The sequence below is a fragment of the Poromitra crassiceps genome, assembly GCF_964638095.1.
Source record: "Poromitra crassiceps genome assembly, chromosome: 6".
In the NCBI taxonomy this organism is placed as follows: Eukaryota; Metazoa; Chordata; class Actinopteri; order Beryciformes; family Melamphaidae; genus Poromitra; species Poromitra crassiceps.
Genome location: NC_139627.1, coordinates 44,123,417 through 44,143,127, shown reverse-complemented (window position 1 = coordinate 44,143,127; position 19,711 = coordinate 44,123,417). Strand labels below are relative to the sequence as shown.

The 19,711-nt window shown below is 44.0% G+C and overlaps 1 protein-coding gene across 1 annotated transcript; it reads left to right on the top strand.

Annotated features, from left to right (window-relative positions):
* The first annotated feature begins 1,090 nt into the window (after positions 1 to 1,090).
* On the top strand, positions 1,091 to 18,092 carry lonrf2 (LON peptidase N-terminal domain and ring finger 2). Its single transcript, XM_083639325.1, has 12 exons — positions 1,091 to 2,697; positions 8,137 to 8,255; positions 10,067 to 10,189; positions 10,323 to 10,478; positions 10,627 to 10,855; positions 11,412 to 11,493; positions 12,143 to 12,257; positions 13,783 to 13,904; positions 14,641 to 14,827; positions 15,300 to 15,434; positions 15,581 to 15,730; positions 16,434 to 18,092. The coding sequence occupies exons 1-12, from the start codon at positions 1,974 to 1,976 to the stop codon at positions 16,590 to 16,592; spliced, it is 2,301 nt and encodes a 766-aa protein (XP_083495451.1). The 5' UTR covers positions 1,091 to 1,973; the 3' UTR covers positions 16,593 to 18,092.
* The last annotated feature ends 1,619 nt before the right edge of the window (positions 18,093 to 19,711 follow it).

The following is a 19,711-nucleotide window of genomic DNA, read 5'->3' as shown; positions in this document are numbered from 1 at the left end:
TAATAAAATGTATAATAGAGTCTGTTACATTATGTGTCATTGCTGCTCCTCATTTTCATTTAAATATGTAAGGATGGTGCTCTACTCCTTGTTAAGCTGTCTTGCTATTTGCTAAACAAAAAAAAGTTTGTCGCGGTCCGCCATGTTTCTTGGTTGCGTTTTGCCTTTGTGCTCTGGAATGCTTTGAAGGTGGGGGGTGGGACTTTTCCACTGGGAAACACCCACGTCCCAGGTGTCTGGAAGGCAGCAATAGAACCCTTTCTATGAACTTAGGTTTAGGCGTGGGGGTGGGAGAGGTTAGGTTTTGGGTTAGGGTCTGGGGGAGGTTAGGTTTAGGCATGGGGGGAGGTTAGGTTTGGCGTGGGGGCTGGGAGAGGTTAGTGAAAAACGGAGAATATAGAACCCGGGGAACATAGACATGATCCCATTCTGTTTAAACATAGCCTACCTTTCATTAGCTGATGATGTGTAAGCATCAATTAATGGCTTAATTCATCATGGAAATGCTTTGATGTTTTCTTTATTTTAATTATTATTATATGACTCAAAATTATGAGCATGCGTTTTAAGTGTATGTCATTAAAATTCAACACTAGCTCAAAAACAAGAGTGGGAAATACTCTCTGGCTGCTTATTGCATTACACAATCCTCCTGGGGTCTAAACCTGCAGGATGAAGACAAATCGTTTAGTCCCGTCCCGACAGTAAAACCAGACACGAAATGCATGAAATGATTTCACTACATGCTCAATGCCTCTCCGTGTGATTATGTGACAGCGTGTTGCAAGCATTATTACTGCGGTGCAGTGTGTGTGTGTGTGTGTGGTGGTGAAACACGGCACCCTGCTATTCACTGCTGACGTCGAAAGGTTATACAAGCAGTCTTCATTGCGTTATATAAGTGAGCCATATAGCGGACCAATGGGAATCATCCCCAGGCGTCACGTGACTGCATGCGTCTGCTTGAGTAAATTATCTCTGAAATCCTACTAGCAACAACGGGCCGCAGCTGGTCAAGCTAAGCTAGCTGGCTAGCGACCAAGATGGAGTATCTCGAAGACACACATTTGGGCCTTTATCGGCGTTTACACGGTTCTAGAAGGAGAAAATGACGTCCGTGAGTCGCTGTGAGTTCGGTAAATTAAAGACTTTGGGAATATCGACTGTGAAAGAGGTCGTTTGTTCAGTTTTGACTAGCGGGGACGGTCGGTGGAAGCTAACCTGCTGTGACGTCAAACCAGTGACGCTCAGACTGCTGCGCGTTCAGTTAAGCAAATTAATACTCTCCAGTGTTTTCCTAACTAACAAACTCTCCCCCACTTCCAGTTCACCACCAAGTATTTTAAAAAGTATTTTACTGTCTATGTAACTAGTGCAAGCTAGCGCCATAGCGTTAGAGAAATGGCAATGAAGCGTATGTTGCTCCTCGCTGAAGTTAACGGAGAAAGGAGCCAGCTAGGATTTGACCGACAAAACAACCTCAACATAGTGAAGACTCGCTTTTCAGTGTTGCCGTCAGTGTTAATAACACTGTTATGTTATAAAACCACAATACAATCAATGCAAGTTGTCATTTGTCGTCGAGTGAGATTGGACCGCCCTCCTACTTTATGAGGGGCGAGAGAGATCTGGCGAGCTGAGACCTTTAAACGACACACACAGCCCCCCTGCTCCGCGAGAGGACAGGAGCGCTGTTAGTGTTGGCAAGGAAACCGCATCCTCTACTGCCTTTGGTGATGCAGAAGTCACAGTGAGCTCTTTGTGGGACCGAGACGCGGACCAACGGTGTTTAGACAGACGGCCAATTTTATTTTACTTCAGTTCGTCTTACTCGGAATGAGACTTAACCTATATTCAGTACCCAGAAACCGCGGTAAGAATCGGGATCTGTCTGGTCTTGCGTTCGAGGACAAAGCATTTCATGTGAATTAGTTAGAATTAGACTCCTATCGCATTTTCCTCCGCTGCTGAAGATGGAGATCCAGTATCAGCAGGGCGAGCTGTTCGTCCACCCGCTCTCCCACCCGGGAGCAGCGGGGATATGTCCTGAGATGCTGGAGGTGGCAGAAGAGGCCAACCGGGCCGGAGACTTTAACTTTGCTGTGGAGATCTACAGCTCCCAGCTCCAAGACCTCCAGCAGCCGGACCGTGGCCTTTGCTTGCGCAAAGCCGACTCTCTGGCCCGCGCCGGCCGCATTTCCGAGGCGCTGGACTCCTACTGCACGTCGGCCAGCCTGGGAAAGCTGCGGTCGGACGAGCTGCGTCTGCTGGTGGAGACCATCGCCCGTACCCTCCGCGAGAAAGAGCTGGTGAACATCACACACGGGCAGCATGTTAAACACGGTGCCGGCGAAGACGGCTTCGACACGGATGGAGAGACCGTGGAGGACGAGGCCCTGGACTTGTTCTCCTGCCCCCTCTGCAGGTGCCTGCTTCATGAGCCCACCACTCTGGACTGCGGTCACACTTTCTGCAAACGCTGCTTGGAGGACGACTCTGTGAAAGACTGCAAGCATTGCAAGCATAAACTGAACAAAAAAGATGGACTGAGAATAAACGTTGTTCTCAGCGGCGTCCTAGATAAATGGTTCGCGACTGAGATCCAAGCCAGGAGACACTGGGTAGATGGAGAGGTGTTGTGGAAACAGCAGAACCACAAGGATGCTTTGGAGAAGTACAACATGGCAGTAGAGCTAGGTGAGAGAGCACTGCATCCCTACATACAAAACAGTGGTGGAAGAATCAATGTTTTCGTTTTCGTTTCTTTTTTACACAAGTAAAAGTAGTAATACCACACTTTATACTCTGTTAAAAGTAAAAGTCCTGCATTGAAAATGTTACTTGAGAGTACAAGTACACAAGTATTAGCATCACAATATACTTAAAGTAGTAGTACCAAAAGTAAACACACCCTTTATGCAGCCTGGTCCATTCCAGAATAATATTCGATTGTTGGATTATAATTATTGATGCACGAATGTGCTCATTGCTTTAATGCTGCAGCTCGTAAATGTGGATCTGATTTTAATTTATATTACTTTACATACTAATGGGTAGCTTGTGAATTCTTCCCTGGGGACCAATACAGCCTTATTTGATATACTATAATTGATTGATTCATTTGTATTTTGTATCCGAATCTGCAAAGTAAATAGTAACTAAAGCTGTCGGATACATTAAGTACAGTATTTGAGTAAATGTAGGCTACTTTATACCGATTGCATCCTTAGATACAACTAGAAATGTTTTTTTATGTCTTTTATAAAATCATGCCGTTATGTGTTTTATAACACTGTTTTTTGTCAAAACTGAAGTGTTTTGTCTCAGTGACCTACTTTTCTCTCTCTCATGTCCCAGTGTCACCCATAGGGGGCGCCCCTCTCACCTATTTAAACACAACTGAGGTCAGACGTTACATGACACCCCATCCTTCATTATCTAAGCAGCACACTTATTCATGCACCCTGTTTTCCTATGATGGATAGTCACACATATTCATACCCTATTTTCTATTTATAACCTGTAGTTTTTACATCCAGCAGCTACAGGGAGGAGGTGTGTTTTTCTTTTTCTTTTCTTTTTTGAAGAGATTTCAGGCTTTGCCTGAATTATCCCAGACTTATTAGTTCAAGTTTGAGTTATTCATTTTTATATAATGCTTACATATAGCATTAACACCCTCCTCTTGTGATTGGTTGTGTTGGATTTATCCCTCAACCCTCCCCCTCCTCTGGCGCTGAAGCTGTCTGTTTATGATAGGTTGGGTAACCATACATTGAGGCCATATGGGCTGTGCTGTATAAGGGGGTGATATAACACCTCTGCAATGCTCCTTCAACTCTAAACCTACTCACCTCAACACTCAGACCGAGACCCACAACTGTTCACATGGAGAGTAGCCGTCTCTTTCGTTAATCCAATTTGCTCAGTTTGAATGGGAGAGAAGTTGAACAACCTTCCCACCTTCGGCTTACATATCAGAATCAAACACGCGGCCCTGCTCCTCCGTGCTCCACAGGTCGTGCACCAAGCTGTTTTGCCCAGCGCGGTCTGCCTAGCCTAGGCATTTTTTAAGGTGATGCACCTCACCTGTACAAACGCTTTTAGGTGTGATTGCCCCCTAAACCCTAACACTGCCAGAGTTGGGGATTATAATCCCACCAGGGCCTCCCACACTGAGAAAATGCTCCTGTTAGTGTAAAATGCCTTGGATAGAAGTGTCAGCCAAATTGGGGGGGGGGGGGGGGGGCGTTTCTCTGCCGACTGATCTGCAGATCAATATGGATTCACGCCGACCTTCTGTCTGGTGAAGGAATGGGTCCACTGTGTGGAGTGGACCGAGTGCCTTGGCTGCTCTGTCGCTGCCAGGCCAGCCAGTGTTCTCCCAACACAGGGGGCAGGGGCCTTGCTGGCAGTGGCATGCGCGACGCAGACCAGTACAGAGCATCTTGGCCCTGCTCCACTACAGCCATCCAAGGACTGGTTCCTTTACCAGCACTGAAAGATGCTCGCGCTGTGTTGTGTCCGCGGCGCACTGCGTTCTGTCCTATAGCTATGTTTTCATTTGAGTTGATTTACAGTGATGGCATGTAGAAATGAAATAATACGTGATAACATAATAAAAAGCACAAAGAGAAACAAATGGCTTGTCTGTGCAAGTATAGATAAAACAAATCCTGCATGGTTGTTTGCTCTTCCTATGGCTTGGCCCCAAACTGCACATGTCAGCTGGGTGGTCTACAGTTAGGGCTAATGTACACCTCCTCCGGAACAGATGCGGTACGGCTGCGAACAGAGTAGACCCACACTCATGTAATCTGTCAGACGTATGCGGGATCCGACAAAAATAGATCGATTGCGTAGTTTTTCCATACAGCATGTATCGCCCATCAATTAACATGGGCAAGAGTCGATCCGGTAGTTTTGCCGGATCCGCAACGCAGCCGTAATGCATCTGGTGTACGTTGCCTGTTAAGCTACTCAATAACCACATGTTGCTTTTCATCAGTGTCAGTGGCCACCTTCTCTGAATCATCGCTGGTGTCCACCTCTCTCTAAATCAGTAGGAGGCTTGTTTCATATCGCAATCATAACCTCGTCATAAATCAGCATATTGCGGGTGTTTGGTCGTAGCACAATATTTTTGGATTTGTGGATAAGTATTCTCCTGTGGTCCTGTTGTGGGGGTTGACTCAGCTTCTCTGCCTTCTGCTCCTTCTGAGTGGGAAGATGGCAGACCCATCCAACCTTTGGGGGGGGGGGGGGGGGGGGTTCTTAAGAAACTCGCTTAACGGGTCCAGGATCCGAAATTCCCAAGCGCCAAATGCCGGTAAAGTTTGTGCTGTTGCACTAAAAGATGAATTAACAAACTCGATCGATTGCATAAGGAACTTTTAAATTACCTGATTCTACGCATGATATGGTATGGTAACAGTTAGCAGCATGATATGGTATGGTAACAGTTAGCAGCATGATATGGTATGGTAACAGTTAGCAGCATGATATGGTATGGTAACAGTTAGCAGCATGATATGGTATGGTAACAGTTAGCAGCATGATATGGTATGGTAACAGTTAGCAGGGGTTTTCCTGGCTCAAAATGAAGCAGAGGTGGTACTAGAGCCCGACCGATACAGGTTTTTTGAGACAGATATGGATTTTAGTGGGGGGAATTCACCGATTACCAATAGACGGCCGATAGTGATTTTTTTAAGCTGGAATGAAAATAGATGTTTTCTATGTAGATTGTGTGCGATGCAAAGGTATTCAAAAGGCTGCTTTCTTAAACAAATAACTATTATTATTATTATTATTATTATCACTATACTCTCTCTGCGGTATATAAGGATGTATGTACCTCAGATATTTCACTTACAAATGGTAAATATCCTTGTGACACTTTACTGTACATAGGCTAAGTAACTTATATTTGATTGATTATGGTACATTCTTATGCCTCTTATAATGTGTGACGTTTATATTTTTTCATGCCTGAGTGTGAGCAACTGTAGCATGACTCAATTTGCCCCTCGGGCGATCAATAAAGTTGTAGAGAATATTTAACATTAAATTGTCAACACATCGGCGTACTGCCGCAATTACAAATGACAGAAATCCACCAAGTGCAGTCTCATCATGTTTTGACAAAATCAGTTGTTGTTGTTTTTTGCGATTCGTTGACTCTACAATACCACAATACCAACATGTATCGGCCCAGTTTTGGCTCTAAAACGACACCGCAGCCAAAAACAACAGTGTCAAAACACTGGGACTCCTCCATGCAACACAAGCCTGTTGTTATGATCAGACACCTCCGACTTGGCCCGTACAACATGGAGCGCTGCGAGACTAGAACACACCATTGAGTTAGTCATCCATGATGTGCTGGACAGTGTGTCTTTGTTAGATACCAGTACAGTAGGTTTTCCCTGGCTTGTTGTGTGTGTGGGGGGGGGGGGTGGCCTTGGGTGCTGTCTCCATGTCTGTGTACGAACCTTTGGAAAAGCCAAAACAGATAACTAAATATTTTTATAATTATATATACATATTAAATTTTACTGAACTAAAGTGGAAAAGTATTTTCCATATTATGGCATAGAGACACTGTGCGGAGCGCGTCATCATTCAGAAACCACCGCCAAAATGGGGGGGAACAAAAACTGCTCTAAGGTCCCCTTTACATAAGCCATGTTGGTAACACTTTCTATGAAGGGCACGTCTATAATTGGGATGGGATATCGGTATCCGGTGACGATATGATGTCATTCACATATCGGATATCGGACTGTCGTCGCTGATCCACATTCCGATCCAGAGTCCATTCATGGTATTGCTATGAGATAATTGATTACCAAACCAAAATACTACATGATGTCACACTAGGAGCCAGCTACTGTGTAAAAGTGGAAGCAAGCAACAGCTCCTTGGGAGAGTTGCCAAGAGTTCTCGTATCGGAATCAGTATCGGTATCGACAGATATCCAAATAAAAAAATCTCTATAGTCTATAATGCATTATGAGCACATTCACAATACATTATAATGCATTTATGAGGCTTTATAAAACGATTATTTATAAAAGTATTATAAGTGGTGGACATATGTATTATCAGTTAAGCATTCGTAATGCTTTATACCGCCATGCCAAAGTGACAACAGTGTTTGAATGAAGAATATGTTTTGTTTTACACTTTACTTGCAGCCAGCAAATACTGCTCATAAGTCCTCATAACTGTGTTATAGTATCATACAATTGCTAATAACCTTATAGTGCTGTGACTTTACTTAAAGCTCACAAAGTTGTGCTATAGCGTATTATTGATGTGTATTATAATACATTACGTCCAAAACTTTTAATACTTTATCAACCTTGTTATAAGTTGCCATGCATGATTATAAACTAAATTGATAAAGCCTTATAAATGCATTATAATGAATGAATGTGCCCATAATGCATTATAGACGTGACCTTCATAGAAAGGGTTGCCGAGATGTTGGCTGTCGGCTCATTTAGATCGGTTCAAGAGAGAGATTGGTTCCAAAATGAGGTAAATAAGGATAAGGACAGCACTCCAAGTTAAAAGAATATTTATTGCCACACGGACGTTTCGGGGCAGCCGCCCTTCTTCAGCGTGTGAAGGCAAAAAAACACCAAATGATTTTCCAAAATGAGGTGTCATCAACATTTGAATAAAACATTTAGTCTTACAAAAAAACACTTTGCTACTTTTTAATCTATAGTAAGTAATTAAAATCCTTAAGTTTGTTGACAAAACTCTCACATCCCAGCCTGAAATGATCCTGGAAGTCCTAAAAATAAAGAATGATGACATTCAGGGGAGGAAGCTGATCAAAATGCATCTCTACCTATCTATCTAGTTACACTAGTATGAATCAAAGGCTTCACTAACCTCCCCTGTGCATGTAACATGTTATAAAATGTTTACGTGACCAGTGCCACGCTCTGTGGCTATTGTATATAGCAAACGGTTACGTAGCACGTTTCCAGATGAAGTAGGTCTCACGTGTGGTGTGTTACGTCGCTGGCCTACTTCTGCTAGACCTAGAAAAACCTGCTCTTCCCCTCCAGCCATATCCACTGACCTGATGGAGTGTGTGTTTCTCCCCGCTGTCCACAGCGCCCTCTACAGGTCGGCTGCTGAGCCAGCGAGCAGAATTGCACATGGAGATGAGGAGCTTCAGCCAGGCTGTGCAGGACGCCAGCAGCCTGTGCAGGGTCAAACCTCTCTGGCCAAAGGTGAGACACTAGCCCACAGCGCCCTCTACAGGCTGTAGCAGCCTGTGCAGGGTCATACCTCTCTGGTCAGAGGTGAGACAGACTGGAACACAGACAGAGACAGACAGGGTCAAACCTCTCTGGCCAAAGGTGAGACACTAGCCCACAGCGCCCTCTACAGGCTGTAGCAGCCTGTGCAGGGTCATACCTCTCCGGTCAGAGATGAGACAGACTGGAACACAGACAGAGACAGACAGACAGACAGACAGGGTCAAACCTCTCTGGCCAAAGGTGAGACACTAGCCCACAGCGCCCTCTACAGGCTGTAGCAGCCTGTGCAGGGTCATACCTCTCTGGTCAGAGGTGAGACAGACTGGAACACAGACAGAGACAGACAGACAGACAGGGTCAAACCTCTCTGGTCAAAGGTGAGACACTAGCCCGGTTCCAAACCACTCCCTATTATAGAAATAGTGGACTATATAGTGTGTTCGCCATTTTTTTTTTACGAGTGTCCAAATTCTCAACTGTTAATTTGATTCACTATAATAGTTCACTATAGAATGCCCACAATCACTGCAATGTCTAGTGAACAGAGAATGTACCCTACATTTTCTCCCATATACCACAATGCAATGCTGTCGTGTTTAGCAAAGGAGAAGAGGTAGTGTTTGAAACTAGTTTGATCGTTCCCCATTATAGTTCACTGATAAACCCATTGGGAATAGTCAGTGAGTCAGTGAACCATTCCAAACAAGGCTTGACTGGAACACAAAGTACCGCACATATATTCATCTCCCTTGACTTTTGGCACATTTTGGCGGGCTATGAGGTTAATTCAAAATACATTTATTCAGGGTAGGGATGCACCGATTGCAAAATTCTGGGCCGTTACCGATGTTTATAATAACAATTTGGCTGAGGCCGAGTCTCTTTTTTTTCTGACGGGGAAACAAAGAAATCTTCATTATAAACAAATAACTGAGCTGTTTTAAAGTCTTTTGAGCCCTGCATCACACTATCTTTGAATGACCACAAATTAAATTATACTGTCATGTAATTATGAAACAAACCAACAACAAATGAAGTGACCCAACTGATAAATTTCAGCCACTGCAATCAGTGAACGGCATCTTTTTTCTTTCTTTTTTTGCCGATGGTCGATTGCAGTCAATATCGGCCGATACGGATATACGGCTGATATCTTGGTGCATCCCTAATTCAGCCCATGTGACGCAAAGCATGTGAATATATGGTGAATAAAATGTCTTTATTTAAATCTTATTTAAATTTCAACACATTTGTTTTCCGTTTTGATTGGATCCAACCAGATAAGTCCCATTAAGACTAAGACCTGTGTACATAAAGTACACAAATATTCAAAAATATATATTCTGTGTTTAAAAAAAATGCAGACCACAAACCAAATTATTTACAATTACAAGACATTCCACAGAAAGCCTATTAAGAAAAGCTTTCACTTTGGAACACTTGCTTTGCATAGAAGAAGACAAAAACAATCCAGAATAAATGTATTTTGAAATAAATTCATAGTTAATTTTTGGACAAAATGTTCAAAAAGCCAAAAGGAGGTGAGCTACTACTTTCACAAAGTGCTGTCTGTAAGTCTGGCCAAAGGTGAGATGTAGAAATGCATCCTAAATTCTAAGAAGATGCTGTATTACAGCATTAACAGCACGACATGCTGTGATGCTGGTATTTGCTGCTCTCCTGCCCTCCCAGTATTCTATTCTGGGTCTTAATATGTTGCTCCTGATATACCTGAGGATGTGGGTCCCAGCAGTGTTTTTCTGTCCCCTGTGTGTGTCCAGTCTCACTACCTGAAAGCCACAACGCTGAGTAAAGCGGGATGCAACGACGAGGCCTTGCAGGAATACTTCCTGTGTGTGGCCCTCAAGCCTGACTGGACCAAAGTCAAACTGGAGGCTCAGAAGGTATGGGGGGGAGAAAACAAAAACACTTGTTAGGCATTTTGACTTCCTCCAGAATGACTTACAGTACCTTTTAAGTTCAAGTTAAGTGTAGCGCGGTGACCTGTGGTTGTGTTGTGTGTGTGTGTTGTTCCAGGTGCTGAGTGAGGTGTTCTCCTCGGTGTTTGAGCGGGAGGACGTGCCGACGCCACTGCACCCCCTGCAGGGCGGAGCGGCCACGCGCCTCTTCAAACCCACCGCCCTGCTCAGCTCACTGCGGCCGCTCACACTGAGACCAGACTGCGCCACACAGGTTACTACACACACACACACACACACACACACACACACACACACACACAAACACACACACACACAAACACAAACACACACACCCTCTCTGTCCAGGACTAGTTCAGTGCTCCTAGTCGCTCTAACCCCTACTCTCTCTCTCTGTCCAGGACTCAGAGTTCAGTGCTCCTAGTCGCTCGGCGTCTGACTCCACTTCGTCCTCCAGACTGGCTCCTCTGTCCCCTGAGCCAGGGGCTGGAGAGGGGCCAGGCGACAGCAGTAAGATTCAAACTGCTGTCCTGGCAGCGCTGCCTGCGCCCCCCGGTGGCCTCAAGAGGAAACACAGCGTGGACGGGGCCTCGGCCAGCTTCAGCCCCCCATCCAAACTTCTCAGACCAGGTAGGAAGAGCATTCCAACATAACATTAAAGAGAGATACATCTTTATTGTCCATGACATTACATGCAATGGATATGTGTCTATGGCACTCCCAGCAACACAAATCCAGCACATAGGACAAGGACATTATATACTTTAAATACAAATATATGACACACACAAGAGATCAAAGATACAACTGGTATAAGTCATGAATTCAAATTCAAGATAAATAGATCAGTAAAATGGAAAATACGAATGCAGCTCATATAGAGCATTGAGCATTGTGTCATGTATGTTGTTCTGTTGGACCCCAGGAAGACTAGCTGCCACTCAGGCATCTGCTAATGTGGATCCATTTAAATAAACAAATAAATATCACAATATTTTTCTGGAAAATTGATACAGCATTGTAGAAAAATATATTGCGATATATTGCTCTATCTGTCAATTTTTTTTGCACAGCCCCAAAAGGGATTCTTCTTTTGTGTAAAGTAAGGAATGACAAATGACAGATGCATTGCAGTTATATCAGATGTCAGGGCAGTAAGTGTTTTGTGTTGTGTTGTGTTGTGCAGATGAGGCGAGCTGCTCCCAGCAGAGGGCGGTGCCCACTCAGTTGCTGGACGTTAGAGACATGGAGTGTTCCCTCTGCATGAGGTAATGGCACACACACAGACACACACGCACGCACACGCACACACACACACACACACACACCAAATGCATGTATACCGGTATGTACCCTACGCATATGTACACTTATGACCAACAGTATTTGTTGGATTAAGTTTATCCCTCATTCAGGGTTCCCACAGGCCTGGAAAATCCCTAAAAGTTTGGATTAGAGGAAAAATTAGTCCTTAATTGTTTTGAAAATGGATGGATGGCCATTAAAAAGCCCTTGATTCTGTTAAAAATGGAAATTGAGCAATATTGCCCAGCTCTCTGGACCAAACTGTGATGGAGATATTTTTTTATATTAAGGATATCACCAGGATTTCTTGACTTGACATCAGGAGTCAAACATGAGGCCTCTATGGTGTCTAAGTTTGACCAATGTCATGTCCGAACCCAAAACATGGCCAATTGGCCATTACACACTTGAATTCCCCAAAACACAAATTAGGGGTCCAAGTGAGTGTGGGAACCCTGCTCATGCCCTGTGTGAATTTTAATGCAACTTTTTGCCGATCATTTCCAGGGCCTCAAACTGTAGTCACTGTTGTAGTTGCGTATATCATGCCAATGTGAGTCAGGCAGTCCAGTATGTTAACGTGTGTGTGTGTGTGTGTCGTTTGTCCCCCAGGCTTTTCTACGAGCCGGTGGCCACCTCCTGCGGACACACCTTCTGCCTCAGATGTCTGGAGCGCTGCCTGGACCACAACCCCAACTGCCCCCTCTGCAAGGAGGATCTCTCTGAGGCACATAGTTCCACAATTTAAAATTCAACAATAACAACATTAACCCTAGACCTAGAGCCATTTTTGAGGCGCCTATTATGTTATTATTTTTAACCTAAATTTTTCGAACCATACATCATTTCTATGTCTGGCTGTTAACGTGGTTTTACGTCTGCCTGTTACGTGGTTTTAGGTCAGGCTGTTATGTGGTTTTAGGTCAGGCTGTTATGTGGGATTAGGTCCTAAATTCTCTCATGTCACTCCCCTCTTCCGGGACCTTCGCTGCCTTCCCATCTGGGCACGCATCAAATTTAAGACACTGGTACTGGCCTGCAGGGCAGTACACCAGACTTCTCCACTCTATCTGCAATCTATGGTCAAGTTCCAAACCTCACATCACTCCCTCCACTCCTCCACATTTTACTCACTTTAATCACTCTACTCGTCCCTGGTACCACAATGGTGGAACGAGCTCCCCCCTTCGATCAGGACGGCCAAATCACTGCCTATATTTCAGCTGAGACTAAAAACACATGTTCAGGCTCCACCTGAGACCTTTATGAACGAGCATCTTTCCTCTTCTTCTCTTCTGAAGAAAAATCCAACTAATGTTACTTCTTCCTATTCAAACTACTTTCTACAAATGCTACTCTATTCTTTTAGAAGAGTCTTAGCTGACATAGACTCTGTTCAGTTGATTTAACTACCGTACTGTTGAAATCACAACAATGTGATATTGTAAGTCGCTTTGGATAAAAGCATCTGCGAAATGACGTAATGTATTTAATGTAAATATTTTAGAACAATAGCTTCTTTTTTTTTGCCGCAGGTGGCTGTCTCGGTCTTCTAGGTTAAGCATTGCGGGTTATGGGGAAATATGATTTTTCACCTGTTCTCATTCCCAACTCGCCCTGCGTTAACTCTTTATCAAAGCCCTTGGTGTTGCTATAAGGATGCTAAAGCTAGACTCAATAGACTCCATGGTAAAGACTCACGACAGTATTGGACCCCTGCTACTTTCTCTCCTGGACCACGGTGTCCCTACGTGATCTAAGCCGCACATGCACACTGTCGCTGCCCGAGCTGTAGATGTGAGTCACGGTTTACAGCACAGACCTCCTTTTAGCTATTGGCTCACTACCACATATTATTGTGTATCTTCGATTGGAAAGAAACATTTAATCGTTTCACACTGGAACAGCATACCGGTGATACAGACTCAGAGCCAGCTAAAGCTTTTATGTTGCCTTGGCCATTTTATATGAATCGCTAATGTTAGCGAGATGGCTAGCTAACTGATGTAGCAAACAAATGACTATTAGCAAACACCCCAAAGTGGGGATAAAGTAATAATGAAGTGGTGATAGATATGATCCCTTGACTGGATCAATTTTGAGGTCAAATGACTCCAATGAGCCCAAGTTGCAGGCGTCGATCCCGCGAGAGGCTTTACCATGGACTCTATGGAACAAGGCATTTGACAAACGGTGGACGTGAGTCGAGTAGGGAATGAGAGTAGGTTTCAGTGGTTGTGTTGTCATTACAGTACCTGGCCACCAGGGGCTTCAACAAGACCCTGCTGATGGAAGAAGTGCTGCAGCGTCACCTTGGAGACGAGCTGGCAGAGAGGAGGAAGATCCACGAGGAAGAGATGAAGGAGCTGTCCAAGTTAGTACCCCCCCCCCACACACACACACACACACACACACACACACACAGTCTCAGACATTTGAATGGCTATTTCTGTCTGTTTAAACACAAAAATCACAGGATCACAATAGTAATTAGTAACATTTCACCTATACAAACATCAGCTGCATACAACAACAAAGATGCCCGTTAGTACAGTTATTAATCCCCCCCCCCCCCCCCCCCCACCGTGCAACGACAGGTTTCTTTGCACTTCTCTGTACAAATAATAATATTAACAATTTAAGTATGCATCTTATCCACTAAAAACAATTGGACTTGAGGACTTGAGTGGAATTGAGTTTTTGCTGGCCTTTCCTTTTTTTTTTTTGCTCTTTTTAGAGTGTGTGAGCTTTGATGACGTGTTGAGACAGAAACCAAAAATGTAAATTCAGTTCCAGGTAGCATTTAAGAAGGAAATCCTCAAAGGAGAAATTCACCGAAAAACAATGCTGATTTATTTTGCAACGGTTTTGCAGGCATTCATTTAGTTTGACAGTTATTGAGTTTATATTTGAGTTAAAGTTGATGCCAATGATGCCATTTGTGCATGAATGTCATCACTGGTCCACAACTTTACTCAAATCAACTCTCAATAACTGTCAAACTAAATGAATACCTGCAATGAACACACTACACACACACACACACACACACACACACACACAGACACAGCGTGTGTCTCTCTGACCTCCATTCTGCCCCTCTGCTGCAGCTTGAACCAGGAAGTGCCGATCTTCATCTGCACCATGGCGTTCCCCACCATCACCTGCCCGCTGCACGTGTTCGAGCCCCGCTACCGCCTCATGATCCGCCGCTCCATGGAGACCGGCACCAAGCAGTTTGGCATGTGCATCGCCGACCCGCTCAAAGGCTTCGCCGACTACGGCTGCATGCTGGAGGTGAGCGCGTGTGTCGCCTTGTCAACTCTGAACCCCATAACTTAGTGTGGTGGTAAAAGCACTCCCCTACTTCCACGGAGACCCGGGTTCAATTCCCGGCGTACTTCCTACAGCCACAATTGGCCATGTCTGCTGGTGGGAAGCCGTTGGGGTATGTGTCTTGGTCGCTGCACTAGTGCCTCCTCTGGTTGAGTGGGAGGGGAACCGGCGGGGATAGCGTGATTCTCCCGCGCGCTACGTCCTGCCGGTGAAACTCCTCGCTGTCAGGTGAAAAGAAGCGTCTGGCGTCTGCACATGTGTCAGAGGAGGCATGTGCTAGTCTACAACTCTCACCTGATCGGCAGAGGGGGTGGAGCAACGACCAGGGAATTGGCCGAGTACAATTGGGGAGAAAATGGGAGTCGGGGTGGCGGGACGTGATCAAACAAAGCAGAGTGCACGAATAGAAATAAGCATCTGAACGCTCTTGCAGGTGCGCGACGTGAAGTTCTTCCCCGACGGCCGCTCGGTGGTCGACACCATCGGCGTGTCCCGCTTCAAGGTGCTGAGCCACGGCCAGAGAGACGGGTATAACACCGCCAAGATCGAGTACCTGGAGGACCGCAAGGTGTGTGTGTGTGTCCTGACTTCCAATGCAATGTGATCCACCTTGCTGTGCTATAATCTAATCTAATTTAATAATCTAGTCTAATATCATTAGACTGAAACCTCACTCTGTATTGTGTGTGTGTGTGTGTGTGTGTGTGTGGTCAGGTGGAAGGTGAGGAGCTGGCGGAGCTGCTGAAGCTGCATGAGTCCGTGTACGAGCAGGCCAACAGCTGGTTCACCTCCCTGAAAGACAACATGAAGAACCAGATCCTCAGCCACTTTGGACACCTGCCCAGCAAAGACCCCGACCCACAGGTACCCCACTGCCCATTGACGGAGGATGTACTGGATGTGGAAACTGGTTGCCAGCTCACCATTGCCTTCTTGAAATGGAGGGGAATGCTGACTATGCAAATGTGCAACTAAATGTGACAATTAATTTAAATGCAGTTATGGTTAAACAACTTTTACTTCCTTCTTTTTAAATTGGAGAATAAAGAGTCCACCTGATTTGTAGAAAATTATTTTGAAATGAAGTGCTGTACAATGTAAAAATGGTTCTCAATGTGGGGTTTGAAGGTTCCCTACAAACTGATGAAGTTTTAAACCCATTATTTATTATTATTATTATTATTATTATTATTATTATTATTATTATTATTATTATTATTATTATTATTATTATTTATTATTATTATTTAATTTACAAGAAGTGAACACAATTAGAGAATATAGCAGAGTGACTGTTTTGATCATAGTTATCTCTACCATGAATACAGTCATGGAATTCTGGACAAAATCATATCTTCTGTTATGTGATGATGGGGGTCTGTGATGTGGACTAAGTGAGGGTCCATGATATGAAAAAGGTTGATAATCACTGGTTTAGATGAAGGAAATATCTTGACTTTGCCTCTTGTTGGCGTTGCCCATGGCTTTTTAACGATAGCACTGTGGTTTGATAAAAGAAAGTTCACTCATCCTGTGTGTGTGTGTGTGTGTGTGTTCTCTCCTGCAGGCCAGTCCCAGCGGCCCGGCCTGGAGCTGGTGGCTGCTCGCTGTCCTGCCACTGGAGAACCGAGCCCAGCTCACCATCCTGTCCATGACCTCCCTGAAGGACCGGCTCAACGCCATCCGCAGGGTCCTGATCTTCGTCACACGCAAGAGGCCGCGGTGACCCCGCCCAGCCGGCTGCGGGGGTGAAGCGATTCATTCACAATCACAAACTCATTCTTCACTCATTCAGCAGCAGCTCGGCCCTCTGGGAGCATGGCCTTTTTGAAAACACATCCCAGTTTCTAAGCAGTTAGAGATATTCCGACAGGACCTGAAGCGCCGGCATGGGGATTTCCCCCGTTTCTGTGTCGTCTGTCGTGTCCCGTCCAGGTCCTTTCACTGGAGTAGTTTAAACTACGATACGCTTATCTGCACCGAGTGACCTCTCACCTCTGGTTCTCTACTGAGGGCCGGGGTAAAGCAGTCAGGCCTAGCTGTTACGTTTTCATCTAGGTCAGTTTTGAGTCGTTCCATGTTGTGAAGGAACCAAAAACTGTGAACCAACTGAGGAGCAGGACAGAATCAAACTTGAAAGGAGTGAAGTTCTCCTCCATAAACCATGCAGTATTTCCAATGAGCTGAAAGGAAGCGGGCCTGCAAGAGAGCCCTGTGGCACGCCACATCCACAACCACAACAGTGACAAAACTTGTCTCACATCGCACACTTCAAGAATCAAAACACTCGCCTACCGAAATATGAAGCAAAAAACAAAAGCAGAACACTATGTATGACTGATACTGAATGTATTGGTTTGGCACCAGAACACTATGACTGATAATGAATGTATTGGTTTGGCTGTAGTATGTGGATGTTTTTTTTCTTTCTTTCGTACTACTGTTGAAAAGTCCGTTTTACAAGGTGTTACAGAACGGTCGGACTAACTGCTAGTTTTGGGTGAACTCAAGCTGTAATTGTTTTTATTCTGTGTGTGGCCCAACAGGTAAATTAGGTCTCCAAAGTAATGTTAGTCAAAGTGTTATTAATGAGATATGAAGGCATCAAATGTGTATTTTAGATTTAACCACCTTCTCTTTATGTCAGTTGTTCCCCGCCCCTGTTTGCTCCACGCCATCACATTTTAGGTGACGCAGGAGTTTTCTACCTGGACGTTATTGTAAACAATCTGATTCGGTCTATACGTCACTAACACACTACAGTCTGAAATCTACTGCAACAAAAGTCTGAAATCAACTGAAACTAAACACTACATGCTCCATACGATTTGAGGGGAGATTTTGCGTTTAGGAATATTCCTATTAGATATATATTTAAAAAAAAATGCATCCTTCCCTCTGTTGTCCTATTGTAGCATATCTCTGCGAAAGGTAGAGACTTAAGTTTTATGGTTGATGTTTTTGTTGTTTTTGTTTTTTTGGGGGTTTCTTTCTCTATGCTATGCCCTTAAGTGTATGTGTACGGTGAAATCTCAACTTGGGTGATTTATCTGTATATCAATGTAACTCGGAGGCCTTTTTAATGTTTTATTTAATGAACGTTTCACCCTCTTCTCTTACTCTGTGTATTTCTGTACTCCATGTTAACTCCACTGCAGTCACTTGCATTCCGTACAGATTGACACAATGTGCTGCAGTTCCCTTGTATATTTGTAAAGGGAGATCTTCTACCTATTTTTTATCGCAAATAAAAAATAAAAAAACGTGCAGTCCTGGCTTCACAAGTTGTGCATTTGTTCACTTCACCATTATGATCATAGTTGCACTGTTCTCTCTCTACATACTACAACACAGATAGACATGGGGTTCTGGACAAAATCGTATCTTGACAATAAAAAAAAAATATTAGATTTGAGTCCTCATCAAATGGGGAGGTGGCCTTAATGTGGATTGAGTTATGGTCTGATATGAAAAAGGTTGAGAGTCACTGTTACACCATATGCCTTCCACATAAATTATAAATCATAAAAAAATTATATATATTTTTTTTTTGCCCTGTACAGCAGTGGTTCCCAACCTTGGGGTAATTTATTTTTTTACACCACACACAATTGTGTGTTATTTAAAATTCACAGAGGATTAGGGCCACTTGTGATTTGTGTCTTTTTCTTTTTAGTTCTGAGTTGTCAATTTTGAGGGGAAAAAGTCAGAATTCTGAGATTAAAGTCAAAATTCTCAGATTAAACTCAGAAAACTGAGAAAAAAGTCAGCATTCCATTTTTAATGTCAGAATTCTGAGGAAAAAATTCAGTATACTATTACATGTGACATCACTGATGTACCGAAATTTGAATGTCGGGTCCCTAGATTTTTGTGACAACGCAGTTCCCCAAACCTGCTGCTAGGTGTCAGTCTATGTCCGCTCCACCATAGATGGGCTGAGAGTTCTTTAATATGGCTGAGACGCGCCAAGCGGCCAGCAGAGGGCGCTGCTACAGCATCTGTCTGGCTCCAAATGACTGCAGAGTTAAAGAAAGAAATACAGACATAATAATCAAATGTATGCATCGAGAACTTACTAAAGCAAGTTGTACACATTTATATTTGTCATTATTTTATGTCATTTATTTAATTTGTGTCATTTAAGACTTATTTTGCCATGATGCAACCCATTCTGTCTTGTCCCAGATGGATCATTACACAAGATTCAATTAAAAATTACTTTTCTTTGCCAGTGATGCATGAACAGAGATGGCAAAAGTCCACACATTCTTTATTTAAGTAGAAGTACAGTTACTTGTGTAAAAAAAAGGATTGGTAAAAGTAGGAGTACTGATTCAACTTGTTTACTCAAGTAAAAGTAGAAACAAAAGTACGCTCTGAAATATAATAAAGTATAAAAGTAAAAAGTACTTCCATCGGCTGTTTCTGTGCAAACTGAGCCTCACGTCATAGTTAGAATACGTGTGCGTTTTGGGGGAGGGGGGGGGGGTGCGATGAACCGAGCACACATGAACACACAGCTCTCAATTAGGATTAGCTACAGGTGGTGTATGCTGATGGTATTTAATATCTGGTCCTGGATGTGTTTGAAACAGTCACTGAAGAGCTAAATGTAGGAAATTAAAATAAATAAACGGACAGTCCTTCAAAGACGTTTTGGTGGAGCACGAAGTCCTTCATCACTTGTGTTAGTGGTAGGGAATGGACTTGGTTCAGGTGATGTGTGCCCAGTACTTCACGGATCTGAATCCGACACACGTGGGCCAGACTGCGAGGACATCTCTTGGCCTCCAGAAAGACCCTGAGTGCCTTGGGATCCGCCCTCTCTTCCAGCTGTGCCTG